The sequence below is a fragment of the Dermochelys coriacea genome, chromosome 4 (assembly GCF_009764565.3).
Source record: "Dermochelys coriacea isolate rDerCor1 chromosome 4, rDerCor1.pri.v4, whole genome shotgun sequence".
Lineage (NCBI taxonomy): Eukaryota > Metazoa > Chordata > Testudines > Dermochelyidae > Dermochelys > Dermochelys coriacea.
In genome coordinates, this window is record NC_050071.1 from 24,051,261 (window position 1) to 24,069,558 (window position 18,298).

General features: G+C 49.8%; 1 protein-coding gene across 1 annotated transcript in view; it reads left to right on the forward strand.

The window, feature by feature from the left end:
• The window catches only part of GRID2 (glutamate ionotropic receptor delta type subunit 2), a 1,041,562-nt gene that overhangs the window by 548,233 nt on the left and 475,031 nt on the right, over window positions 1-18,298 (forward strand). The window contains 1 exon segment of the mRNA XM_038399416.2: window positions 12,940-13,224. Within this exon segment, the coding sequence (XP_038255344.1) occupies window positions 12,940-13,224 (285 nt within the window).

Genomic DNA, 18,298 nt, shown 5'->3' on the forward strand with positions numbered 1-18,298 from the left:
GGAAGCGATAGCTCCTGTTTTGTGGGGCTGGAGTTGCAGAGTGAGCTAAGCCCACCTGGCCTTGCACTATTCCCAGGCAATGATGGCTCCATCGTGTCCCAAGGTGCTGGCATGGGCCTGGCTATCCACTCTGGCTTGTTGGCCTTTGCTGCTAAGAGCACCCTGCCACTGTGTCACATGGTGCTCATTGGGGATTCTCTTTGACTTGGGCATGTGAGTGCCAAGTGGGGAAGAGGGCAGTTGGTGAACTGGACTGATAGATTTGAGGCGTCTGAGCTGCCTATCCTGGAAGGAGACTCTGCCACATCCAATTCTCTTCACAGGCTCAGTTTTCTTCTTCAAACATAAAACTAGGCAAAATATGAAAAACAAAAGTACTCCTCTGCCCAACTTGGCTACATCTCCTAGAGGCTTGCCTCCCTCAGTGCTGAAAGCAGGACCCATCCTTCCCTTCAATTCCCCTTTCTGGTACAGATCTCTCTGCGGAGCTCTCTTAGCCCTTTAGAGGGGTCACTTGACCCCTTCCCATCTGGATCTGATCAATGAACAGGTGTGGCAGGCCATCCTATTATATATTCACCATGTGGTGCTTGTGAGGGTTAATTAATGTGTACAACTCTTTAGATATGTAAATATTATTATTAATCCTGCATTCTTTAAGGCTTACTTTGTCACACCTCTAATAGAATTGTATACTAGTCCATTTGAATTTGACATTTCTACTATATTGAAGAAAGATGTAAAAGACATAGGGATGTTTATGGTGTATTGATGTTAAAAGAATGCAGCTTGATCATATTAGGAATAGATTCGATATCAGCTTTAAAATACTACCTCTCAGGTAGTGACAATAAATTAAAGGAGTCTTGAATGACAAGATGCTTTTAAAGTCCTTGTGTAATCTTTTTACTTAGAGGTAGGGCACAGTACTGGCTGATTTTTTTTCAAGCTTGGGAGGGAATGGAGAGAGGATTTTCAGATGCTTTTGTGCTGTAGTTACTGAAATGATAAACTACCACTGAAAATTTGGATATGCAGAAAAAAGTTGTAATTAAGCTTTTCATTGAGCCCTATATAGTATCTTTTTTTGACAATCTTTCACTTCTTACAGAGTGTGACGGGGCAAGGCCAGATGGCTATGGAAGTGTAGTCTTACTGGGATCCGGGAAGTGGGCGGGCGAAGCCCGTCCACTGCTAAAGGATCCCCTCCAGCCTAAAAGGGGGATCCACAGGACCTAGATACCCAAAAAATTCCGGGGGACAACTAATAAAATAACAGGGACAGGAGTGAGGTCAAAGGGTCAAAAGAAGGGAGCCGGACGGGGACATTGAGCAGAGAACCCCGGACAGCGCCCACTTCTCCTCAAAGGTGTCAAGTGAGTCAGAGGACGCCGCCCAGAGGAACTCTGCCTGGATACGTGAATGGACCGAGGATCGGAAATAGGCCCCACAGTCACAGGAGACTCCATTGGCCAACCTCCTCACTCTGGTTTTGTAGATGGCCATTTTAGCTAGGGCCAGGAGGAGGTTGACCAGGAGATCCCGTGACTTTGTGGGGCCACGGATAGGGAGTGCATAAATGAGAAGGTGAGGGGAGAAGTGCAGCCAAAAACGTAATAAGATATTGGTGGGGAGCCGGAATAGGGGCTGCAGCCTCGCACACTCCAGGTAGACATGTGCCAGGGTATCCCTCACGCTGCAAAAGGGGCAGGTGTCTGGGATTGAAGTGAACCGCGCCAAGTACACGCCCGTGCTCACGGCTCCGTGAAGGAGCCGCCAACTGACATCCCCGGCGGGCCTTGGGACTAAAGTGGAATATAGGCTGGCCCACCGGGGCTCCTCACCCTCCAAAGGTGGCAGGAGGTCCCGCCATTTTGTATCGGGGCGGGACACGAGGGTGCGGGCGTGAAGGGTGTGGAGCACGAGCGTGTAGAGATGTTTTCTTGGCGCGGTTTGAAAGCAGACCGGCTGCATCTCGTGCAGCCGGCTTCTAGTGAAGGGGTGAGGGGGTCGGTTGGGTCCACGGGGCAGGGGTCCAATTAAAAGGTCCGGCGGGCCTGGGGTAGCGGGTGGGCGGGGCGTGCCCTCGTGCAGGACCCGGTCGAGATAAACCCGAGCAGCGGGTGGCAAAGCGGCCTTCACCTCCTGAAGTATGCGCCGGGGAGTAAAAGGTCTGGAAAGCCCCATGCGCTGAGCGAAGGTTAGGGGATCCAGCCAGTCTCCCCGGTCATAGTCCAGGAGGTCTCCGACTCTTGTGACCTCTGCCAGGACCAAACTCTGGCGCACCGAGCGGGACTCCGCCACCTGCACACGGAGCTGGGGGTTGTGTAGCAGGGGCTCCGCGAGGAGATCTGCCCCCTCGGTGGCCGCCACGGACCTGGTCGTTGTAAAGAGTTTCCAGGTCCGGAGGAGGTCCTGGTAGAAGACCGGCAGCCCGGAGACGTCTCGCGGAAGACCTCTCGGATGGAGATAAAGGAGCTGCCGGTCGTATCGGAGCCCTCGGAAGCGGTGCAGGAAGGCGTGCGCCAGTATGCTCCAAGCCGGATTACCTGCACCATAAAGGAGCCTCTGCAGGGTCTGGAGGGGGAAGACATGGACCTGAGTGAGCAGACATTTTAGGCCCTGCCCTCCCTCCTCCAGAGGTAGATGGAGAACCCCTGCAGGGACCCAGTGCAGTCCGGACCAAAAGAACTCCAGAATCGATGTCCGGAGGTTGGTCGGAAAGCCGGGGCCGGGACCAGGGTGTTGAGCCGGTACCAGAGCATGGACAGGATTAGTTGATTAAGCACTAGCACTCTCCCTCGAAGGGAGAGGCACCGTAGTAGTCCTGTCCAATTCCGGAGCCGCTCTATCACCCCGCCCTCTAAATTCTGCCAGTTCTCCGGCGGAGAGGGATGCGTGGCAGAAAGGTAAACGCCCAGATAGAGCAGCGGACCCGTGCTCCACCGGATGGCCTGAAGCGCGGGTGGGAGGGAGCTCGCCTGCCGCCAGTCCCCTACCATCAAGCCAGAGCTCTTGACCCAGTTGACCCGCACGGAGGAGGCTGCTGAATAGATGGCCTGGCAAGCCTCCACCCGCACCAAGTCGCCCGGGTCCTGGACCACGAGGAGCACGTCATCAGTGTACGCCGACAGGACCAGCCGCAGCTCCGGCTCCCTCAGCACCAACCCTGTCAACCTTCTTCGGAGGAGACAGAGGAAGGGCTCGATCGCCAGAGCGTACAGCTGGCCTGAGAGGGGGCACCACTGCCGTACTCCTCGCCCGAAGCTGACCGGTTCGGTCAGGGTCCAGTTGAGCCTTACCAGACACTCTGCGGAAGCGTACAGCACCCGGAGAAAATTCACAAACCTGGGTCCGAATCCAAATGACTGCAGAGTGCTCAGGAGATACCCGTGATCCACCCTGTTGAACGCCTTCTCCTGATCTAAGGACAGGAGGGCGAACGACAGACCATCCCTACACCCAAGTTCCAATAGGTCCCGGACCAGATATAGGCTGTCGAAGATGCTGCGGCCCGGGACGGTGTAGGTCTGGTCTGGGTGGACCACGTCCGCCAGCACGGACCCAAGCCTCAGGGAGATGGCTTTTGCCACGATTTTGTAGTCCGTGCTGAGGAGTGAGACGGGACGCCAATTTTGTAAATCGCAGAGGTCCCCCTTCTTCGGCAATAAGGCGAGCACGGCTCGCCTGCACAAAAGAGGGAGGACCCCGCTCTGCAAAGACTCGGCCCAGACGGTGACTAGGTCTGGGCCCAGGATGTCCCAGAACACGCGGTAGAACTCCACGGTCAGCCCGTCTATGCCCGGAGATTTATTGGTCGGCATGCGACGGAGGGCTTCCGAGAACTCGGCCAGAATGAGAGGCAGCTCTAGCCGGTATCGGTCGCCCACCGTCGGGAGCTCCTCCCAAAGCACTCTGCAAGCGTTAGGATCGGTTGGATCCGGGGAGAATAGGCTTGCATAGAAGGCTCTCGCTCTCTCGCACATCTCCACCGGATCCGTGAGGGGGGTGCCATCTTCTGCCAGTAGGCAGATATGTTTCTTAGCCCCCCTCTTTTTTTCCAGGGCGTAGAAGAAGCAGGAGCCACAATCCATCTCCCGAAGGAGACAGATGCGGGATCGAACAAAGCACCCCGGGCCCGATGGTCCTCGAGGGTCCGGAGCTCCTCCCGCTTCTCCCGGCACGCTCCGCAGAGGGGTGGATCCTCGGGGCTGGCGGCCAGATGCCTCTCCAGCTCTAAGACCTCCCGTTCCAACTGCTCTATCGCTGCATCCCTCCGTCGGCTGGCGTCCCGGGTGTAGTCACGGCAGAAGAGCCGGGCGCACACCTTCCCTAAGTCCCACCACCGCCGTGCCGAGGGAAAGGCACGCCGCTGCCCTCGCCAGGCCAGCCAGAACTCCCGGAAGGACGCCACGAAGCCCGCATCCTCCAGCAAGCTGTTGTTAAAATGCCAATAGGCCGGCCCCGGCCTCTCCGCGCAGAGGGAGGCTGTCACGGTGGCTATGTGATGGTCAGAAAATGGGGCCGGCCAGATGCTGGAGGAGCGGGCTCGTGAAAGATGAAAGCATGATAAATAAATGCGGTCCAACCGGGAGTGGCGCGACCGATGGGCCTCCACCCGGACAAAGGTGAACGTGGAAGTGTCATCCGGGTGGTGGTGGCGCCAGACGTCCACCAGGGAGTGGTGTTCGACTATCTCCTGGAGGACGGCGACGGCGGCCGGGCTCTGCTCGGTCCCCGAGCGGTCCTGTTCCTCAAGAGTGATGTTAAAGTCCCCTCCCTGGACCAGGCACTCCTGAGGATCCAAGGTGCCGAGGAAGGCGGATGCCTGCTGATAGAATTGCAGCTGCTCCGGGCTCGCTGCTGGGGCATAGATGTTGACGAGGTTGACTACGAGCCCCTCCATGCGGACCCGGAGGTGCAGCAGGCGACCCGGCACAGCCTCAGCGACCCCCAGCACCTCGGGCCGTAGGTTGGGGGAGAACAGGGTCGCCACTCCACCCGTATGAACTGTGAGGTGGCTAAAGTAGACCCTGTCCCCCCCAATCCAGCCGCCAGCTGTCTTCAGCGGTCGGATCCGTATGGGTCTTCTGCAGGAAAACCACAGAGTACCTCCCCTCTCGAAGGAAGGAGAGCACCTGGGACCTGCGGAGACCCATCCTACAGCCACGGGTGTTCAATGTTGCGATGGTAAAGGGTGCCATGAGGAGGGCGGGGGGGGATCCTCACCGGTAGGGATGCTCGTGGCTCCCGGCGGGCCGCACAGCAGTCCGTGACCCACCCCGTAGGTGAGTAAGGAGTCACGGAAGTGGCGGACCCGCTGGTAGGCCGCGGCGCCCGGCTTCCCGGTCTTTTACCCTCCCCCATGAGGGCCCTTGCGGCCCGGAGGATTTGATTAAAGTCCCCCCATCGCTGGAGGGCAAGCTGGACTTTGTTGCGGGAGCCACGGACGTCTTCTAGGAACTCTCACAGCGCATGGGGGGCTGGGGTTATGGTCTGGTTACTCCCCGACGGGGCCCTTGGTACAGCCCCATGGCCCAGCGAGATGGGCAGACAGGGTGCGGACCCCCGACAGGGCTCCTGATGGGTTGACCTGAATGCTGGGGCGATAGGGGGCGGCGGAGGGAGAATAGCAGCCCCTGGTGGGTCGGGACGGGTAAACACAAAGGCCACCCCCTGGGAGTCATCTGTTGGAAAGGGGAAGGAGACAGTCCCAGGGGTGGCAATAATATCTCGGGAGGTGGGCGGGATAAGGGCAGACGCAGGGGTAGAGGTGAGAGTCTGGGTCGGGAGAGGGCTCTCACTGATGCCGGGCGCAAGCTCTCTGGTGGATTTGGCAGCCACGGCATCAGGAGGTGGACTTTCTTCTGTAGGGTCCTCTCCCGGAAAGGAGGTCGAATGTTCCTCACTAGCGAGGGATGCCCCTGGTGGCTCAGGTTCCAGCCGCGTGGCACTGGCCGTCGCCTCAACTGGCTCGGCAGCTCTCAGCAGGGTGCCTTCTGCAGCCGGGTTGATGGAGGAGTCCAGGGGCTCCTCGGAGGTGGGAGCAGAAGCAACGGTTAGGGGGAGGGAACATGGAGAAAGGGGGGCTGGAGTGAAGTCGCCCAGATCGAGGCCCGCTGGCATAGGATTGTCCTCCTCCTGGGTGACCGGGGTCAGACCCAGGGCCTCGATCTCCTTATATATAGATGGGAAATTGTTTTCCGCTACCCTGGGATTCTCCCCGCCGGCACCTGACGCGACGGTTACTTCGGGGCACACTGGGGTTTCATATGGTGCCTCGGGGGTCTTGGAGGGGAGGGACTCCCGTGGAGGGGAGATACCGCCTTCCAGTGCTGCCACATCTTCCCCAGCCAGCTCTGGTGGATGGAGCACACCCGTGGGTAGAGCGGAAGGCTCGGCATCGGTGCCCCCCCTTCCTGGTCTTCCGGGGGGCCTCCGCGTCAGATGGGAGAAGCGGACCTCAAGCCTTCCGCTTGCCCCGCTTCCCCTGGACTAGGGCCCAGCCCTCCATGGCATCATCCAGGGGCTGGCTAGCAGGGGTTGTGTCAGGGGGCAGAGGCGATGGCTCAGGGACTCAAGGGGGTAACGGTGGGGCAGCACAAGGGAGGGAAGATTCCCCTTGGGGCGGGCCCTCTCCCATGCTTGGCGGTGTCCCTGCTGCACCCTCCTCCACAGGCTCCGCCAGATTGCAAACAGCGGGGGCGGGGTTCTCCCGCTCGTCTGGGCATAGTGAGGGAGGTGCCCCTTGGGCCTGAGCGGGAGCAATGGTGGACTGGGAAGGAGGAGGGGTGGTTTCGGGCGCCGGGCAGCCAGGGGCGTCGGCGATGACGGGGCCGGTGCCCTGCCGGGGCTCGGGGGTCCTGGATGCCCCTCCTTCCCGGGCCAGGGGGCAGTCCCTCCGGACGTGCCCCATCGCCCGGCAGAGGTAGCACCGGGCCTCCCCCGTGGAATAATGCACCCTGTAATGGGTCCCCTGGTAGGGGACTAGGAAGGACCCCTCGAGTGCCTCTCCGTCACGCGCTGCCAGCGAAAGTTGAAGCTGCACTTGCCGGCGGAACGAGAGGACGTGACGGAGGGCGGGGTCTTTGCAGCCCAACGGGAGAGGGCTGATGACAGAGATGGGCTTTCCCAAGGTAGAAAGGGTGGGTAACAGGGCGGCATTGGGGAGAAAGGGAGGGACAGAGGTCAGGACCAGGCGGGCGCCCAGGTCCTCTAGCGGCTCTAAGGGGACGAACACGCCCCCCCACCGCCAGGCCCTTCTCCACCGCCTCCTGGGCGGCGGCCTCCGATGCTAAGAAGAAGACGACCTTGCCATATATTTGGAGGCCGCCACAATGGCCGTGGGCCCCACCACCCTCGCCAATGCCCGCACATAGGTCTCCACATGGGGTGAGGCGGGCACCAGGAGGCAACCGACACCGTGCTTCCTGGTCATGGTGGGAAAGGGGCCCCGGCCGCTATAGATGGTAGCGGAGGCGGTGGGCTGGAGAAATGATGTAGCGGCAGGCGGGGGGGCGGCCGCCACCTGGGCATATGCTCTGGGGGCCGGGGGAGGGACACCTGCAGAGCTGGTGGAGGGAACAGCAGGGAGGGGCGCCCCAGCTGGAGATGGGGTCGGGGCATTGGGGGCAGCCCCTGCCATGGAGGGCCTGGTCTTTTTAGCGGGGCCCTTCCCCCCTTCTTCCCCTGGCCCTTCCCGCCGGCTGGGGGGACTCCCCCCAAATCTGAGGGGGTGATAGATGTGGCAGCAGTGGAGGTCACCCCGGTGCCCGTCGCTGCTGGTGCCCCAGCGGGGGCAGTGGCAGATGGTTCGGCAGCGGAGGTAGAAGCTTGGGGGGTTACAGAGGGGCAGGCGGGGGAGGGGGAGCTTGGGCTACTGGAGAGGTCTCACCCGTCTCATCCCCCGCCATCATGAGCAAGGAGGAAAAGGGGGGGACACCAAAAGGAGGAGGGGAGAGGGGAAGCAGGTCGACCACTCCTCCCCGCTAGGCGGCAGGCAGGGGAGGAGGGCGCCAAAAGGGGTGGGCTGGACGGGGGGCAATCAGGGGTTAGGAGTCAGTCACCGACACAAGGTGGAAATTCCGGCTCCTCTTGGTGCACTGTGGGGGGGGGTACAACAACATTGAGGGTGCAGTGAAGAGGGTTGCAACTAAAATGGGGAATTGCACAAGCGCATGGGAGGGGGCATGGGCACACGGAGCGAGGGGCTAAGCGGTCTGGGGGTAGAACAGGGAAACCAAGGGGCTAGCTTCAGAGGCTGGGGCGGGGCAAACAAACAAAGGCTGCAGAAGGAAATGGGCGGGGCAGGCAAACAAACTGAAGTTAGTAAGGGGGGCTGGAGCAAAAGAGGAGGCAAAGCAAGTGGCAAATGGGGCAGGTAGTAAAGGGCAAAGCTGGGGGGTAGGCAGTCCGGGGGGGGCACATGTGCCCATGTGCACTTGCACAAGTCTTTTTTAGCTTGCTGCTGCTTCTGGCCCAAAGGGTGGAAATAGGACGTGGCAAGCCAAGCAAGCAGCTGAGTCCAGAGGCAGGAGCTGAGGCAGATGGTATACAGCCAGTGGGGGTGGTGGAGGGGGCAGTGGTGGTGGTAGTAGTGGTGGGGGTTGGGGGGACACACGGATGGGGGGGCAGCTCCACGCCACACCCCGTGTCCCTGTAAACACAGTCAAAACCCCCACCACAAGAGCACAGGTTGGAAATTACTCAGTCTTAGGGCCCCCTCCACGGTGGTCTGCAAAGTCTCTAGGTTCTGCCCCACTGGCAGATGATCCTCTTCTTCTCCTCCTCGGGCTTCAGCAGCTCCAGGCAGCGGCCTCTGCAGCAGCAACAGCTCCAGGAACTCCAGGTGGTGGTCCAGGCAGGAAGAATGGACCCCTCTCAGGTGGTGGTGGTGGTGGTATCCACAACAGCAGTGGCTGGGATCCCTCACTCCTCCTCTCTGGGGAGTGGGCTAGCAGCCTCCCCCGGGGCTGCAGTTGGAGCAGTAGTAGCACCCAAGAGTGGGGGGGCCAGCAGTCAAGTAGCAGAGAACGGGGGGGTGGTGTCTGGCCCAGCCAGGGTAGCAGCTGGAGCAGCAGGGAGAGCTTAGGGCCTAGCAGCAGGAGTAGCAGCTTCCCACCTCCCTCCAAGCTAGAAGGCTATGGAAGAGTCGTGAGAGAGAGAGAGATTCGCTCCAGGCTAAACAAATCCCTGGTACCAGGATAAGTGAAATGGCAGCTGCTCCAGGTCAGTTAAGACACCTGGGGCCAATTAAGAACTTTCCAGAAGGCAGGGAGAAGGCTAGGTTGATTGAGACACCTGAAGCCAATCAGGGGCTGACTGAAACTAGTTAAAAGCCTCCCAGTCAGTCAGGTGGGAGTGCATGTCAGGAGCTGTGGGAGGAAGTTGCGCTGTTGGAGAGGCTGAGTAGTACACACCATATGAGGCACAAGGAAGGAGGCCCTGAGGTAAGGGTGAAGTGGAGCTTGAGGAAGTGAGGGCTGCTGTGGGGTAAGTAGTCCAGGGAATTGTATATGTCATGTTTCTAAAAGGTCAGCTACCATAGCTGATACTATTAGGGTCCCTGGGCTGGAGCCCAGAATAGAAGGTGGGCCCAGGCTCCCCCTGCCCCCTTTGCCCTTGATTAATCGCTGAGACTGGGAGACAACAGAGACTGTGCAAGGAAGGATAACTTCTCCTCACCTCCCTCGCTGGCTTATGATGAAAAAGGCTCAGTAGACTGTGACCCTTGTCTCTAGAGAGAGAAGGGTTGCATGGAGAGTGAAAATTCCAAATAACAAGCCTTTCTCCACCATCTGCCTATACATTCAGTTATCAGAATTTGTAAGACTAACTGTAGGTGCGAAGGTGCATTTGTCAGCAAAATTGACTGCATTACCATCCCATCTCAACACCCACATACACTCCTTGTATGCATAACTGGCGAAGCAGGAGCCTTGGGGGCTACTGCAATCCTTAAGCTTCAACAGTATTCATAATAGAGTAACCTGGAGTGAGCAGATTGCAGGTGCTCTTTCAGACTGTATGCTAGGAGCTGGATTTGGCCCCATGATGCATCAGAATAAATCCATCATGGAAATGTATGATTCTTTTCCTCCTATTTTGCTTTGTTTTGGTAACACAGTGCACAGTGAAAATTCCCCCTCTTCTGCAGTATTATAGTGAGTCTCCTGATTATTTTTTGGTCATAAGGAGTGCGTGGAAATATAGACATCTGACATGAGAAGGATCCTCAGGGTGATTTCTGTAAGACTGTCTCTGACTGTGATGTGTTTTGTAAAGTAATGTTTGAGAGACTGAATGGGTGTAGGGCGTATTTTATTTAAAGGGATGCTGTCGGGTCCATTTCAGCCTAAAATTCAGCAGCACTGAAATAAACCTTTTCTGCCAAGATTAGTTAAAAAAATTCCAAACTAAAAATAGAGGATAATTTTTTTTAATGACACTGGAAATTTTTATCTTTGAAGGAATAGCATTCCCTGCAGGACTTCTACTCTAGATATAACAATATTTACCCAGTGTATGAAAAGAGCACTGGAAAAGTGATTAGAAGCTGAGTAAAAAGAAACATTGACTAGTCTATATCATTGTCCAAAATGAATGACATGCAGAAAGTAAACAAGCAGTATAAAAGGCAAATAGTTAATAAGATTATTTTTAAAATAGCTTTAATAAGCTGTTGGGTTTTAATAATACAACATAGGGTAGGGAGGGAAACTCATGGTTTAAAAATGTATTGAATTTAACCTGACAGTGCCTCTTCTGTCCACGCTGGGACCCAGCACAAGTAGTAGGCTATACTCTGGGCATCATCTACACAGGGGAAGGGATCATTTTCCCCATCTCCAGTGCTTTGGAACCACTCTGTGGAGGCTACTTTACCATAGTACCCCAATTATCTCCCCAAAAGCTTCCATTATAGAAGGGAGGACAAAAAAACCTGTGAAGTATTGAATCCTTTGCCATCATTCCTGCCCTCCTTCACTTGTTCATTTGTGCTCCGCTGTGCAATGAAGCCCCAGAGAGGTGGACTCTATGACATTCAGGAGTACATGCAGAGACGGCACGAGGCATAAGCAGACGAAACAAATGCTTAGGGCCCGTGCAACTCAAGTGGTTCCCCCATTCACTTTTTTAGTATGTGGTGTTTGTGTATGTGGGGAGAAATATTGCTGCTTAGGGCCCCCAATAGGTTAGCACTGCCTTTGGGTATGTGCATCCTGTGATAGTCTATGGAAATCCATCTCCACTTTAAACAGCCGAGCCACACTTTTCCTGATGCAGAGGGACCTCCCTGTCTGTGAAGCAGGATACTGAAATAATTCAGATGGATAAGTCTGGTGATGTGAAGTTTGGAATTACCTCTTCCTTTAATCCTTATTGTCACTTCTTGGTTGATACATTATTTTGACATACACGGTGACTTTCTTTTGACTCTTTTAGAAGTAATCTTAAATATTACTAAATATTACATGGTAAATGTATGTATTTTATATGAAAAAAGTTGTCTGTGTCTATGATCTCCCATATAGTCTTTTGGCTACATTGGTAAGATTTATAAGGACTAGACTGTGACTCCTTATTCACATTGGATAGTGCCTTATGCCATAAATAGTTGTATTGAAGTCAATGAGACTATTTGTAGAGTAGTGTAAGGGGATGACAATCTGATCTAACAGGTCTGATAACAAAATATGTCTGCCATAATAATACTTTAAAGGGCAGTTTTTTCACATGTATGTTCTTCATTTGTGTCCTGACTGGTTGTATGCACAAAATCTGCACACAAAATGGTAATTGCACACCTAAAGTACTACATATGCACCTGTAAATACCTATTGTATTTTCCTGCATAATTCTATTTTGCGTGTATAAATACAGGGTAACTGCACATGTAGTTTTGCCAGTGTCAAATCAGGCATTTAAAAATTGTCACTGATTTGTGCTCTAAGGAATTACGTTACAAGCTGTGGTTGCTGCCTTGCTCTGCTCAACTCAATTAGAAAGACAAAATAAACACTTCACTCTCTGCTTTATTTCACAGAGTAATGCTTAAAAATTACAGACCAAATAATTATTTATTCTTTTGTATTGATTGATTGCATTAACATTAATCATGATAAGTACCTTTGGTATTCATGTGGATGTCATTAGTGTAATATTCAGAACTTCTACTGTAACTCAGCCTTCATTAATTGGGCTATTAGTTACAAGGTGTTACTTTTTGCATGAACATGGTTTTCCAAAAAGTGGGGAGGGAAAGCTTGCAGAAATTCTGCCATAAGTTTTGAATTCTATTGATAAGATGGTGGGGTTTTTTTGTTGAAACACTAAAATAGACAAGTTAGATCACATATGCTGTACATTCCTTGTATAACCCAAGAGCCATTCAGTTTTGGGTTCTTTCTGGACAAACTTATGTGCATGACTGTATTCAGTTGCCTTGAAAAGTTGACGGCTAGTCTGAGCTGCTGTTCTGTCAAATTCAGCAAGTGTAATGCAAATATCTTATTCCCAGAACTGGCATACTGCACTTTGGAAAGTGTTTATCTCCCCAGAAAATCCAGTTATTTTGACCGTTGGGCTTAGTTTGTAAGAGTCTTCCAAAGGCTATATTTATAGATTAAGTTTATGTTCTAGCTGAGTTTCACTTCCAGGACAGGGGAAGGACCAGTCTTACTGTTCTTGGTAGTGATAACAGGTAAGGCAGTTTGAAAGGAATAGACAAGCCTTCTGACTTTTATAGCACAAAGTAGATTTTAGATTGGACTGTTTTACAGTAGACAAGATTATTGAATTTACAAAATGCTAACTTCTTTTTTACTTCACTGAAGCTCTCGCATGTCAGCTCTCAGCATTTATTTGTTTCAGCAGAAAAATAAGCTGTGAGCCCTGAACTGCCCTTGTCATCTTGAATATCACTGTGTTTTCTTACAGCATGCGACCTTATGAACCAAGGCATCCTGGCCCTTGTCAGCTCCATTGGCTGTACCTCGGCGGGATCCCTGCAGTCCTTGGCAGATGCCATGCACATCCCTCACCTCTTCATCCAGCGTTCAACAGCTGGGACTCCAAGAAGTGGCTGTGGCCTCACCAGGAGCAATCGAAATGATGACTACACACTGTCTGTCCGCCCACCCGTCTATCTAAATGATGTTATATTGAGGGTGGTTACAGAATACGCCTGGCAGAAGTTCATTATTTTCTATGATAACGAGTATGGTAAGTATTTATTTAGTGGGGGTGATTGATATCAAATCCATAATTATATTAAAAGCAATTGCATTAAATCTTTAAAATCTTCCACTACATTACATTTTGCATATAAGCATTTTGGCTATATTAGCATTTCACATAATCCCAGAAAAATCTATTTCTAAAAGCCATCAATTTTTATGGCTTTGTTTGATAATTCCTTTAATAAAGTTAAATGCAGAATTTATCTAGCCTTCTATCTTGTGTTTATGAAGTGTAAATGATTTTAATGAGTTTTGTTGTTTGCTAGTGTGTGCAAATAGATTACGACAATTCAGCAGATAGAATATATGACTTCACACTTCTAGAATTTTGTCGAGGGACAAATCTTTTGTTGTACTGGAGTCTTTTGTGGAGTAGGAATTTGAAATAGCAATGTAAGCAAGAAACAAACTTTAACAGGAATGGTTCTGGTGAATGGAGGCCCCGTAGGTAAACTTCTTGAGTAGAGGTATAGAAATAGATACTTGGGTTAGTGGGAGGGGCAGAAAGGAGAGGCATTCTTTTTAACCTTTGAGTGCGTTTAGTGCTTATAAGAGGTGCTGAACCACCAGTCCTGTGTCAACAGAACAGGTACAACACAAACAGTGCAAATTAGCCCCTTCTATCCAACTGTGTGTTTCAATCAGTTTCTGGAGGGATCACTTCTCAGGTTGACTGAGAGTAGGGCTAGACAAGTTATAGTCGATACATTATCTGAGTAATTTCACCATTTTTTCTGTTCATAAATTGTTTTGAAACCAAACCTGCTTTTCGCAGAACTATTTTCAGTCAGTTTGGATGGACATTTAACAACTTATTATCAAACTTATGTCTTCAGGTTGTGAACTGTTCTATTCAGCTGTATGCTAGTCATATTTAATGGTGTCTGACTGGTCACCCCAATAATATGCTGTCAGATTTTTCTCTGATTAAATGATAATTTTTTAAAATAGGACAATATAGAATGATGAAAAGCAAATAATAATTATTTATAATAAAATAGCTATCAGTCCCAGTCAATATGAGAACCCCATAGTAATAGGTGCTGTACACACATATATAAATACACAGTCCCAGCTCCAAAGAGTTTTTGATGGTGAATATTATTGTCCACAAATTAACATGCTTGTTCACATCTTAAACATAAGTATGCTCATGAAGAAGAGCCATCCCCCAAATGCTCATGTAAACAAAAAATCTGTTTACACAAAAATCCATGAATAAAAAAGGGAAGAAACATTACAATTAAAACTAGTAGTTGAGAATTAGAAAGAATGTTCACACTGTTTTTGCAGCATTCTGTTTCAGAGGGTAGTTCAGGCTCCATGTCCTTTATGTCTTTAGTCTCTGTTTCAGAATCCCACTGTGGTGACAGTTTTATAATGTGGATGTCTGTCCACTAGCAATAGATTTGAGATTAATTCATTCTGAGCCCTGTCACTTCCAGACATAAAATGAGGCAGGAGCCTCTTTATCAGATGTAAAGTGAGCCACAGGGAGACCAGAGACCTAAGCCTGTGGTTGGCAGAAGGGCCAGCAAGCAATGTCCCTCCAGAGCCGCTTTGAGGACAGTGATCTTTCTTGGATTTCTCATGGGAACACAGGAATTACTAGTTCAGTATCCTGTCTCTGGCAGTGATTAGTACTAAAGACACCAGAGGAAAGTTCAAGAAACTCTGTAGGAGGCAGATTTAGAATAATTTGTCACCCAAGCGTATCTCCTCCTAACTTCCAATAGTTAGAGATTGACTTAAACCCTGAAGTTTGAGATTTTTATGTCCTTTCTAATTTTTAAACATATATTCTACTATAACTCTGAATAGTCTTGTTATTCATATAGATGTCCAATCCCTCTTTGAATCTTTCTAAATGCTCGGTTTCAATAACATCACATGGCGGTGAGTTCCACATTCTAGTTTTGTGAATAAGTAATTCCTTCTCGAAGTTTTGAATATACAAAGTCATTGTCCCCTTGTTCTTGCATTATCAGATGAGAACAGAATTTCTAGATGCAGCTTTTCTAGACTATTCATTATTGGCATATGTTTGTCATGTCCCTTCTTATTTGTCTCCTCACTAAAAGTAAACAGTCCCACTCTTTTTAATCTTTTTTCTTATCAGAGTTTTTTCCTTGCCCCTAATCATTCTTGTGGCTCATATCTGAACTCCCTCCAATTCTACAGTAACCTCTTTGTGATAGTGTGACCAGTCTAGAGTACAGTATTGCAGATGAGGGGGAAAGCACTGATTTATACAATAGCATTATAATCAGAGGGGTAGCCGTGTTAGTCTGTATCCACAAAACAATGAGGAGTCCATTGGCACCTTAAAGACTAACAGATTTATTTGGGCATAAACTTTCATGGGTAAAAAACCACATGCCCAAATAAATCTGTTAGTCTTTAAGGTGCCACCAGACTCTTTGTTGTTTTTGTAGATTTAAACAGGAAACTGTCCCTTTATTTGCATATCCCCCTCCTGGTGATACATAAAACTCCTCACTTAACAAGCCCAATTTACCTGCCTGGGAATTCAGACCATGGTCCAAGGAAGTGAGGAAGGATCACTCAGGTGTCAGGATGTTCACCTGGGACCTGGCATGCCCAGGTCCCGGTTCCCTGCTCAGTCCCAGACTTCCTGTGTCACCAGGGAAAGTCACCGGGGGCCATAGTTTTCCAAATACTGAGGCATTAACGTGTATTTTCTGAAGCACCAAGGCCCCCAACTCCCATAGGTGTACCTCAGTTCTCAGGCTGTGAAATGGGGATAAGGGAATTTTCCTACCTCACCGGGGTGTAGTGAGGATAGATACAATAAAAAATTATGAGGTGCTCTGATATTATGGTGACTGGGGGACATATGTGTATCTAAGGCAAAAAAATCTATTACTATGGGTGTGATGTAAAGATCACTGACATGAATGGAATGAGTGCCTTCCTTGCCTTCATTTGGCCTTGGGCCATTCCCCGAAGCAGCAATTAATGGATATTCCTTCCTATGACACAACTTCTGTTTTGGTTACGTGATTAACATGAGTAAAATTGTCTAGTGCACGAAAAGCATCTTAAATCCTTGTAGGGTGTGATGACAAAGGCCATTACAACTCCATGGGAGCCATCCCGTTGAATACACTGTGAATTGTGTCAGCCCCTATGTTCATAACCCTGAAGCAGCAAAGTTATGAGGAGTTGCTCAAAATGTCAATTGTAAATAACTCCATTTCCTCTTATGAAGACCTCTCCAGGCAGGAGCTAATTATGATAAAGAGGATGCTTCCCTCATAGTGTCAACAACTGTAATTGAAGCAGAAAACACTCGGATCAATCAGATATGTAGAAGTGTCCTGGGTAGATTCATAGGTATTGATAAAATACAAAAACTGACTTATTTAATAGGCAGCAGGCTTAAAATAAAGAAAAGGAAGTGTTTCTTCACAAAATGCACAGTCAATCTGTGGAGCTCTTTGCCAGAGGATGTTGTGCAGCCCAAGACTATAGAAGGGTTCAAAAAAGAACTAGCTAAATCCATGGAGGTTGGTCCATCAATGACTATTAGCCAGGATGGGTAGGGATAGTGTCCCTAGCCTCTGTTTGCCAGAAGCTGGGAATGGGTGATGGGGATGGATCACTTGATGATCACCTGTTCTGTTCATTCCCTCTGGTGCACCTGGCACTGGCCACTGTCGGAAGACAGGACACTGGGCTAGATGGACCATTGGTGTGATCCAGTATGGCCATTCTTATGATTATAGTCAGACCATTGACAGAATTAAAAAATGAAGGATTTTGCCAAATATTAATAAGATCATGGACCTCAGCCTGTCAAAGACTCACTATCATTTCTGCATGAGCTAGCCGAGATAATCCCAATGGAGATCATGATGATAGTAGTTCCTGACTCCTATATGGGTTTTAATCAATAGATTTCAGAGCACTGTATAAAGGAGGTAAGCAGCATTATCCCCATTTTTTTTTGCACATGCGGAAATTGAGGCACATGGAAATGAAATAACTTGCCCAAGATCACCCAACAAATAAGTGGCGCAAGTGGAAATAAATTCCCAGCCCTGCCGAGTCTCTGTTTGGTGCTGACACTATGGGAAATCATTCTAGGGATACCTACAGTGCACAGTACAGTAAAGGGCAGCTCAAAGCAGTAGACCAGCTCTCTAAACTGATTGAATATTTTTCACTCTGTGTTAGGTTGGATTCTGTTCTCAGTTACTCAGTATGAATCTGGAACAATTCAATTTAGTTCAGGGAATTTATTCTGCATTTATGGCAGTGTAACTGAGAGCAGAATTGTTTAACTCTTTTCAAATACAGTCTCTTCACCTTTAACACATTCCAAAATTATCTGAGCGCTTTTTTTTCCTGTGCAAGTAATGTGTGTTTCTGTGTGTAAATGTCCGTGTGAGTGATTACAGGTGTTTACTTTTTCTTTATTCCAAGTGAACCAATTTTTCACAATTTATAAGGAAACACTTTACTCAGATCTCTGAAATTATTTCCAGTAATATTCTTGTTGAATGAAAGAAAATATGCCTTTGGTATTTACAATAAATCTTGGTACAGAAGGACTGGGCTGGAATCCAAAATAAATATCATGCTAATCCAAATATCTTGTGCCTTGAAAAGGGACTGCACAATTTGCATATCCATTTATCAGTGTCATAGGTTTTAAGTTCAACAAATTGGAAATGCTTTTCACTTTTATCTTGCCTATCCGTGGTTACCTTTCATTAGAGAGAGTGAGCATCATTTATGTTCACAGTTAACTACTTCTGCAGGTCAGAAGTGTTCATTGACAGTGTGCTTTGCTTTGTAAAATATCCCAAATTCTTTCTGAACATAATTGGACTTATGTATTCAACTTATTAAGAGGGAGAGAAGAGTCCATTTTTCTAAAGCTATTATATTCACTTGATAGAAGCGTCCGGTCTATTTAAAACTCCCTTACCAACAAAGAAAATGGAAGTATTTGAAAGAAGCAATTGTTCCCTATAAGCCCTAATTAACTGAGTGAAAAGGAAGTTATTCAGATGCCTCACTTTGAAAGC